Source organism: Myotis davidii, unplaced genomic scaffold, assembly GCF_000327345.1.
Source record: "Myotis davidii unplaced genomic scaffold, ASM32734v1 scaffold478, whole genome shotgun sequence".
NCBI lineage: Eukaryota > Metazoa > Chordata > Mammalia > Chiroptera > Vespertilionidae > Myotis > Myotis davidii.
This window is the reverse complement of record NW_006289570.1, coordinates 1,386,466-1,397,098: the sequence shown is the minus strand read 5'-3', so window position 1 is coordinate 1,397,098 and position 10,633 is coordinate 1,386,466. Positions and strand designations below refer to the sequence as shown.

Genomic DNA, 10,633 nt, shown 5'->3' with positions numbered 1-10,633 from the left:
AACAAGCCTTATGAAGCGGCTACTGTTATTGTCCCTACTTCATCGATAAGAAAACTAATGAAACAACAACCAGTTCGGGGTGCAGCCAACAGGTCTGCCAATCACCCATTATCTCAATAAAGGCTCGCAAAGGCTCCTATTTTTTTTCATTTCACAAAACATGTTTCCCAACTGCCTAGAGCCCACACTGGAGGGGGGGGTCCCCCCAAACCCTGTGCTAACCATCTCCAAGCTCACAAATCGGAAGGCAGGGATGGAGCCGGTAGGGAAGGGGCAGTGAGAAAGGGGGTTGAGCGGTGAGGGGACAGAAGGTCAAAGAGAAGCAAGAGAACCACAGAGAAGCCGTAAGGGGTAACACAGACATCAACAGGGCGGCAGCACATGGAGACAGTCACGAAAGGGGGCAGGTGGACCAGATGGGAGAGACAGAGGGAGAGCGGAGGGAGCTGAAACAGGAATACAGAGCTGGAGAGAGGACCCATTTGTCCTCCCGCGGCCCCTCTTCCACTCTTCCCCGACCCCCAACGCCAGCCAGAGGAGAAAGCCACAGAGCAAAGCGGGGCCCAGGCAGGCGAGCACACGACACATTAAACCTACAGCCACGGCAAAGCGTAGTGACAGATCGGTGTCCGGCCGGTTACCCTGTGCCCTCTCCCCACCCCCACCCCCACCGCACCAGTGGCTGTTCCCCGTGAGCTCCCAAGAGGAAACAGCTCCTCTTGACCAGCTCCAAGCTCACACGTCGGAAGGAAGGGAAGAAGGAATGACTCACTCAGACAATTTTTTAACAGCATAACTGAGAGGCAATTCACAGACCATCCGTGTCCAGCGAAGGGGCTCCTGGGGAAGAGTGGGTGTGGCCGAAGCTAAGGTTCAAGGCCAGGGTAATGCCATCAGGCGCTCAGATCAAAGGCTCCCAGAGCCTATGTCAGGGAAGGTGTTGGTCAAAACAGTGGGAAGGACATGTTTGGGGGTTGCATGTGTGTTGGGGGGAGGGCAGACAGGAAAGGGGGGATAGAAGGGAGAGCGAGGAGCAGAGAACACAAAGGGAGAAAGACTCCTCCAAGCCTTTCAGAAACTGGAGTGAGAGCTGCAACGGGGGCAGGTTGGCCCATCTACCAGCACGAGTTTATCACAGGGAGCCATTCACACAAACGACGTGGAAGACGTGCCTTCCTCTCACGGCAGCATGGTACGCAGTAGACAGGAAGGGGAACCAACCCGACCTCCACCCACACATGGATGAATGAACGGACAAACACAGTGTGGCACAGCCACGCAATGGAAGACCACTGGGCATACAAAGGACGAGGTCCTGACACGTGCTACATACACCAGGCGTGAACCTTCCCTATCTATGGCTTTTTTAGACATAAATAATGACATCACAGAAAGAGAAAGTAAAAAAAACAATCCCAGCCGAAACCGGTTTGGCGCAGTGGATAGAGCGGCGGCGTGCGGACCGAAGGGTCCCAGGTTCGATTCCAGCCAAGGGCACGTACCTCGGTTGCAGGCTCCTCCCCGGCCTGGGCCCCAGTTGGGGCTTGCGCAGGAGACAACCAATCGATGTGTTTCTCTCACATCGATGTTTCTCTCTGTCTTTCCCTCTCTCTTCCACTCGCTCTAAAAATCAATGGAAAACTATCCTCGGGTGATGATTAAAAATTTTTTTTTTTAAAAGGCCACATGCTATGGGATTCTATTTATTTGGAGTGTCCAACAGGCAAATCCAGAGGCAGAAGCTGGATTATTGGTACCCAGGGGTTGGGGGAGGGGGGAATGGATATGGAGTTTATTTGGGGGTAAGGTTTGAAGATGTTGTAAAATAAGTGTGGTGCCCGGTCGGTGTGGCTCAGTGGTTGAGCACTGACCCATGAACCAGGAGGTCACAATTTGATTCCTGGTCAGGCCACATGCCTGGGTTTCAGGCTTGATCCCCAGTATGGGGTATGCAGGAGGCAGCCAATCAATGATTTTCTCTCATCACTGATGTTTCTATCTTTCTCTCCCACTTGCTTCCTCTCTCTGAAAACAATAAAAATAATAATAATAAAATAAGTGTGGTAATGACTACACAACACTGCAAATACACTAAAAAAACTACTGAGCTGTATATAATAGGTGAGTTTTACATTACATATGTCTGAAAATATATTCTTTAAAATTAAAAATGTTACTGAAAATATACATTTGTATAAGTAAAATATATATATTCAAGGGGTCGGTCTGCGCTTATGAATCAGGGAAACAGAACTGAACGCAGAATTAGAGTTCCAGGGAACTGTAATAAGACCTTCATTTCTTGAAAGTTCAATAACATCACTCCCTTTAATAGTAAGATAATTTGCAAACTGAGACCCAGTTCCTTGGCGAATCTGACCTGAATAACTCTGGGGGACTGGCAAGGTGCAAAGAAAGGAAAGGAACATGCTATTCGCTCAGACTCTGCTCTGTGGATGTCACGTGACCACCCTAGAGTCGTCTGTCTACCACCTCGCTATGGACGGATTAACAATACAGCCGGCTGGCAGGCCCAATGAGAAGTCCGTCCGAGCTGAGAATAAGATGTTATTCTGGAAATTTCTGGACAGCAGGAACTGATGGGGAGGGGGGCGGGGGGAAGCATGCAGACTACAGCTCTTCCCTGCACCGGCCGACAGTCCCCCCTAAATGCACCGCCAGCCTCAGAAAGCCAGGGAGAACACCTCCCTTCCTCGTGGGCCTCGAAGCTCCATGTTAAAGCAATTGCTGGTCAGTCCTCACTTCTGCAGGGACTAGCTGTGGCGGCCGCAGAGCACCCCCACACAACCACACGTCCGCACGGGCCAGGACCAGCGTTAGCCAGAGCCGGGGCCTCTGTGGATACGACCGGGGGAGGCCTGGTGACCTGCAGGGTACAGACTCTGATGTGGAACTGACCCGAATGAATGGCGTACAGAACCCACACAACCCATGACAACCGCCAAGATCAAGTTCTCCAACCCCACTCTTTGGGAAGAGACAGCCAACCCCGAGAGTGGGGTGATGTCTGGGAAGACAACAGGCCGGCTCCCTGGGATTCCGGAAAGTACAATCCGAGAGCAGCTGGGGGCCTCAGAAGTGGGTCCCAACAGAGGGAGCTTCTTTCTGGTTCCAAGTGCCCGATTCTGGCCACCTCCCGCGCGCCCTTAAGACCTCAAGTCAAACTCGTCTGTTTCCCACGGGCTTATTCCCAGGACAGGTTCCTCAGAATGGAAGTCATCATTAAGCACCTGGTTAATTGCATGAGCTCTCCCCTCCCAGCCTGCAGTGTCAAGCACACAGAGCGTTGGGCCTGCACGCAGACATCACCGTGGCGACAGCAACATCACGAATGAAGGCGCAGATGCTCAATGCATAAGCGGACTCACCAATTTTCTGATTGAAAATCTTGTCGAAGGTGATTTCATTCCTCTCCTCAAGATACTTCTGCATCACGCTCCGGATGCTGAAAGGGAAGAGCGACACGTTTTTAGCGATGACAGCCTGCGCCCCGCGTAAGCATGGTGACAATGGGAGACCCCTGGGTGTCTGTTATAACCCAAGGACGCTGGCCTGGCCAGAGACCCCTCCCACTGGCATCCGTGACTGCACGAACAGGTCTCGACGTAAAGCTGGGAGCACCCCAGCTCCAGCCATTCCCCTCTCCTGCAACCCAGGGCCAACCTCACATGCAGAGACTCGCCTCCAAAAAGTAACTTAAGGACTTGGGGAAAGTGTGTCCTTAACAACACCGCTTTGCAAAATACGCGTGCGCACACATGACAAATTCTGCTCATATCCATCATGGGCATGTGCCCTCACCGGGAATCGAACCATGATCTCCTGGTTCATAGGTCAATGCTCAACCCCTGAGCCATGCTGGCTGGGTTCAATGGACTTCTTTTTAAAACAAATTCTAAAGTTACCTGTATATATGATTCATTTTTTTTTGAAAAATCATATTTCTGCACATCAACAAAAAAAACTGCAAGAAAACATAATTAGGAGAAAGATTTCACTTACGATGAAATAAAAAAAAACATCAAATGTCTTAAAATAAATACAAGATATGTTCAGAGACTTTACAGGGAAAATTACAAACTGTTCTGGGAGACATTCATGAAGATCTTAACAAATAAAAAGATAGACCGCAGTTATAAACCAAAGAATTTAATATTGCAAAAATCCAAAGTCTACCCAAGTTGATCAATAAAATCAATACAGCGCCCCCCGTCAATATTCCAGCGGGGTTTTGCTCGGAGCACAGAAACAGAGGAGCTCCTGGCAGAATGTCTAGGAAACAACACGGGCTCAGGAGCAGCCTAAACATTCGCTGACGAGAGCGAATGACGACAGTGGGGCTGCGAATGAGGCTGGAAGAATTAAGACAGGATAAACAGTGAAACGACCAGAGATCACATAAACTGGCCACACACACACATGGAACTCCGACATATAATAGAAGCAGCCAGGCAGAAAGATCAGGGAAGGAGGGATTATTCAAGAAGTGAACCTCCCAAAAGTATCCAAATAGAAAGTTATAGAAACGGAATCTCTATCATCCATTGATGGGCAGCAATTTGGCGTTGCTTTTTTGTGTAATTTTTTTTAACTTTATAAAACTAATTGAGGTATAATCGATATGTAATTAAATGTCTATGTCATTGTCCCATTCAATGAGTTTTCACATATAACTACTCTCCTAACCAAGATATCAAATATTTCTATCACCCCAAAAGGTGCCTCTTTGCAATCAAATCTCCCCAGAGTCTAGGATCCAGGCAACTACCGATCCCCTTTCTGTTAATCGGGGTGACTCGCTCCAGTTGGAGAATTTTTTATCGTTGAACTCACACAACACATTGCCTTTTGGGTCTGTCTCCTTTCGCTGGGCATAAGCCAGCCCCGTCCCTATCGCTGGGCGCATAAGCATGTAGTTCTCACACAGTATGGCCTTGAATTCCACCATTTGTTTATCCACTCATCTGTTGACAGACATAGGGGCTGCTTTCATTTTGGGGCTATTACGAATCAAGGCGCTTTAAACAGCTGTAAGTCTGTTTTTTTATGGACACGTGTTGTCGTGTGTCACGGGTAGCTATCTAGAAGTGAAACTGCTGGCCACATGCTAAATCGTGGCTAGCATAGCGAAGAGGTGCTGAGCTATACTCCAAACGGGCTGTACACTGTCCATTCCCACAACAATGGATGACGTTCCCCAGGCTCCCCATCCCTCGCCAAGACGTCAGCTGTCAGTGTTTTTGGTTTTGGCCGCTCTGTTGGGTGTGTGGTGGCACCTTTTATTGACCTGTACTTGCATTTGCATTTCCCTGGTGAACCACGATGCTGAGCGCGCTTGAACACGATGACTGGAATGCGTGTATCATCTTTTGTGCGGTGTGCTGTGGAATCTTTGGCCTCTCTTTTAATTGAGTTGTTTGTCTTATTACTTGGCTGTCAAATGTCTTCATATAGCCTGAAAACAAGTCCTGTGATGGATTGATTATGTGCTAATAATATACTGAGTAGAGGCCTAATGTTTTTTTTTTAATTTACTATCAACTTGCTGGAGATATATTCATCCTCCCTGTCATGACCTATTGGGGCCTTGCTATATAAACCCAAGGTAAGTATAATCAATACTGTAGCATAATTTTTAAAAAATGTCTACTACTATTGTGGTTGAAATACTAGCTACCAGATATCTGCTCTCTCCTGACTCAAGAACAGGGTAAGCTAAGTTGTTCCGCCACCTTACTAGCAGAGAAACTACCGTACGTACATACGGATGACATAACTAGATATCTCCCATTATTAAAAGCCTCTATATTTTAGCCCTGGCTGGTTTGGCTCAGTGGCTAGAGCGTCGGCCTGTGGAATGAAGGGTCCCGGGTTCGATTTCGGTCAAGGGCATGTACCTCGGCTGCAGGTTCCTCCCTGGCCCGGGCCCAGGTCGGGGCGGGCCCGTGCAGGAGGCAACCAACATATCGCCTACAAAAGGCAGAGTGCAGAAGAGAGTGGTGAGGATCACGCGAGATGGCAAGAGTGCGCTGTCAGAAGCGCCACACAACGAGAGCTGTTATCATCACGAACCACCACCGAGAAACCGAAAAGGCAGATTGTTTTAAAAGATAAGATGACTAAGCAGTCAGACCAAGACGCAATTCCCCCAAAAGGAAATTGCTTTCTTTCGTTTGTAGTTACTAAATATTTTCCACTAACTATTCATTAAACACTCAAAATAGAGCTGTGTTATCCCATGTCGCAATAACAACTTTACCACTAGGTTCAAAACCACAGAACTCGGCCAGATAGACTCTGAGGAGGTCTGCAGAAGTGCCTGGCACAGCTTGCTATCCGCTCTTCTCAAGTTTCCGGGGTTCCTCAGATCTTTGGCAGAAGAGTCTTGCATATCATTTACATATCGTTAGGCAATTCGGCATGAGACCATTTACATTCAGATGATCACAACCCAATTAAGCTAAACGTGCATTCCTTTGCGGTTTTTCTACAACATTTTGACAACCCACAACATGTTTTTAATGTCATTTTCTTGGCCATAGATGACCTGATATTAAAGTGACACGTAGCATACTTGAATTTCACAGGCCAAAAAGCACCATATCATCATCATACACAAAGCCATTCCCAAACAGATGCAATTTGAAGGGTGAGCGAATGGTTGGGGGTCACCAGTTTACCTAATCAACGCTACTGAAACTTGGGGCTCCAAACTTTCCCTTCAAATGGGTAACAATAAGCATTTCAGAATCCATTCACTTATTGTCAAAATACTTTTGAATCAGCAGCAGTGCATACGCAGCTTCGTTTCACTGCTGTGTTGTCGTCTGTGTGAAGTTAGCCCTCAGGGAGAGAGACTGCAGGAGGGGGGACTCCGCAGGAGCCTGGAGCGTCCGCCTGGCCTCCAAGAGCCATTTTACATGTAATTATCTCATTTTAAAAGGTATCTGAGGGCGTCTATTTTGGCCCAAGGTCCAAACTCCTTAGCACATTATAGGGAGCAGCTCCAAAGGGGATCCCACCCAGCTCATCAACCACATCCTGCCACCATCTTGCTTCTAGAGCAGCCGCACTTGACTCTTTTCACTGCCCGATACTCCGGTGAGTATGATTCCCTCGAATGCTTCTCTTGACATGAAAACCTTCTACACATCCTCCGGGATCCAGGTCGGGCTCACTAACACTGTGATGCCTTCCCCAGCTCGTGCACAGGTCAGTCTCACTTCACTTTCCACCGCATGTCCAATGGCACCGTGGCATTTATATATATTTAAACATATAGTAAATATATGATATATAAATATACAGGAACTATATATACATATAAACAAACATATGTTGTACATATGTGTGTGTATATCAGATGTCAGTTGAGATTGAAAGAGATGGCCACTAGGCAGAGCTGGCGGCCTATTTTCACTGCCGAGGAGAATCAATAAGGAGTTTTGTTTTCCTACTTGTTTGGGGAATCTCTGCTATAGAAACACGTGTATGGTAGCTTCCTATGTATTGCTGATGGAACATCTTACTGCACACTTGGCGGCTTAAAACAACAGAAACTTATTATCTAACGGATGTGTAGGCTAGAAGCCTGAGACGGATCCCGCTGGGCTGAGCTCAAACTGCCAGCAGGGCTGTGTAGTGAGGGGAGGCCCCATCTCCCTACGGCCCACGTTCCTGGGCCAACCCAGGGCCCCCATTCTAGCCTCAAGGCCAGCACCGGCAGGTGGCCTCCCCCCGGAAACCCGGGGTAATCTCTTTATCATGACGTCAGCACATTAGCCACCCGAACTCCATCTGCAACCAACCCTCCTGCCCCATAGCCTAACAGAGTCACAGCTCCTGGGACTGGGACGTGGACATTTCAGGAGGCCATTCCTCTTCCCATCACAGGGTCTGAACAGAAACAAAGTATTTTAATCAGCGGCATCCGTGTTCTTTGGATGTTCTCACTGTCCAGCCTGTGGCCAGGAGAATCCCTTCTGATACAACAGAAAGCACAGGTCCCTGGCTGCTTGCCCAGCCCCTGACCACACCTTGCTTGAGTCAGGTGCGGTGGTGCGGTCGCCCACTGAGATGAGATTTTTCCATGACTAGACATGACGAAGACATGTATTTGAAAAGAAAAGAAAAAAATCAGGAATTTTAAAATGACTTTCCAATTCAAATTTTAACCTTCCAGGGTTTTTACTCAGCTCCTGTCATGTACTCATGTACCTCTTCATTTCCAGTTAAAATCTTAATTCTTATTACCCAGCGGTATCCATAGAGTCTATATGAAACACCTTGAAATAATAACATTGAGACCTCTGAACGCAGTTCTGTTTATCCTTAAAAATCTAGAGGACCACATGGCATCATCTAGCAAAACTGAAAATGCCCGTATCTTACTTACTTTTTTCTACTAGGGGGACGGGGGGTTACTCTGCACAACACACGGGTCCAAAGACACACAGGTAAGCTATTCACTGCAATAGCACTTGTGATTCTGAGCGCGGGGCTGGGTAAATCCCGATTTTATGGCACATCCAGCAGCGACTCAGACAACTGAGACTCATCTCTCCACGTGCCACTGCGTGAAGACGGCCAGCCGCAAACAGGCTCACGAGTGAGTTCCTGACAATCAGAGCTCCGCCCCCATATGACCTCAACCACCTTTCTGTGTAAAAGTTAAACACGTGACCTGTCTCATTCATTTCCTATCACAGCGTAGAATGCAGCACTAGCAACGTTATCAAGCTCAACAGGAAAAAAAAATCCTTCATGTATTGAGAGTAACTGACAAGTATGTTCGAGCCCAGGATACCCGTGTGCCCAGTGTCAGGGAGAGATAGGGATTTGCATTTTGTTTTTTTAAGATAAGGGTGCATGTGAAATTACAAAACAGTGTTTGGGGTGAGAAAATATTCAGGACCCTTGACATGTCATAGCTTCTCCTAGTTTATAGCACTGCCATCATCATCGATAACTATCCTACCACCTAACATGAAACTGCCGACACCTTATCTCTAAAGGAACTGTCCATATATTTATTATTAAATTAGAGTCTCCAGGGAAATGATATGTAAGCTACTGGAGCACCACTTCAGGTTCCCGTAGCTGGTAACCTCTCATTGAATGAAGACGATGCATTCGCAAACTGTGTTGCTAACATCTGAAATTGACGATGTTCCGCTACCCAAATACAAGAACCTTCTTCTCTAAGATGATTTCCGTGGCAAAAGATAGTCTGTTGAAGTGCACAGAATTTCCACTGAGGCTCAACTGTGCCCTGTGCTATCAATGTAATGTGACTTTGAGCAATTAGCTTCTCTCTGAACCTGAACTTCCTCCTTCTAAATCGGGAGGTGATGAGTATTGCGGAGATGTTTCCAAGAATCTAAAAATAAGGGGAAAAGCCTGCCCTCAGAGAATAAAAGTTTTTCATCGGGACCTAACAACAAAGGGCAGAGAAAGGCCAAAGGCTCCGGGGCGGGCTGGCCTTGGCCCTGGCTTCAGGGACTGTATCCCCAAACCCAGCGGAGGCCGGGCCACCAATGAGAACAGGAAGCAGAAGAATACGGAAAGACAAGTGACACCAGAGCCGCTGGCCAGCAGGGAACCCGAGTATTCCACGCCCAGTGGACGGCCACCCGGGGAGGGATGACTTGCTCACAGCTGGAGCTGAAAGCCACAAAGCCACCTTCTGACCCATTCATGGGTCCCGGCCCGGCCCGTGCTGGCTGTGCCACCTTCTGTAGGCCGCGCCACGTCCAGGGGGCAACCTGGGGGGGCAGCAGGCTCTGCTCACTCAGACCTGGGGCATCTGGGCTCCTGGGAGAGTTAGCATCGAGCGGAAAGTAGCAGATTTGACGTTTTCGTTATAGTTTGGTTTTCAGGTCATCTCCCATGTGAGTTCATGCGTTCTGGGGGGCGGGAGCCTCTAGCTTCATAGAGTCTCAAAGGGGTCTTTGATTGTAAAATAAGAACCACCTGCCTCTAAGAAGAGACTGGGTTGGTCAGGCCGACTTGGCTGATGGACGTGAATGTCACAATAAGAGACAGAGAGATGCTTGGGGCTGTGAGAAAAATCTAGTTCCTGAGGCTGAAAGGCTGGGGGTCGCCTCCAAGACCACAGGAAAGACACTGGTGTGTGAGGAGACAGCCAGTTTCCCCCCCAAATAAGCAAAACATGCCTTTCAATATCTCCACGTCGAGGAGAAGTCTAGAATAATTTTGTCTTTTTTTAATTTCTCCTTACTACAGAGAATTGTAAGAACTAAAAAGAGTTAATATGTGTAAAACTATAAAGCACTATAGCCCAGCCAACATGGCTCAGTGGTTGAGTGTGTCGACTTATGAACCAGGAGGTCACAGTTCTATTCCCGGTCGGGGCACATGCCCAGGTGGCGGGCTTGATCCCCAGTGTGGGATGTGCAGGAGGCAGACGTTCAAGGATTCTCTTTCATCATGGATGTTTCTGTCTATCTCTCTCTCTCTCCCTCTCCCTTCCGCTTTGAAATCAATTTAAAAAAAAATTTTTTTTTAAATACTACATACAAGTATTAGTGGAGGTTTTTCCCCCCCTCTAAATTTAAACCTATCACATAAATATAAAATAGGGTATCAGATG

General features: G+C 47.8%; 1 protein-coding gene across 1 annotated transcript in view; it reads right to left on the bottom strand.

Annotated features, from left to right (window-relative positions):
- ADRBK2 (adrenergic, beta, receptor kinase 2) overlaps positions 1-3,943 on the bottom strand; it is a 64,685-nt gene extending 60,742 nt beyond the window's left edge. Inside the window, exons 1-2 of the mRNA XM_015562862.1 lie at positions 3,927-3,943; positions 3,390-3,466 (exon numbers count right to left, since the gene is read on the bottom strand). Of these exons, the coding sequence (XP_015418348.1) occupies positions 3,390-3,466; positions 3,927-3,943 (94 nt within the window). The remainder of the gene's footprint in view (positions 1-3,389; positions 3,467-3,926) is intronic.
- Positions 3,944-10,633: the final 6,690 nt, after the last annotated feature.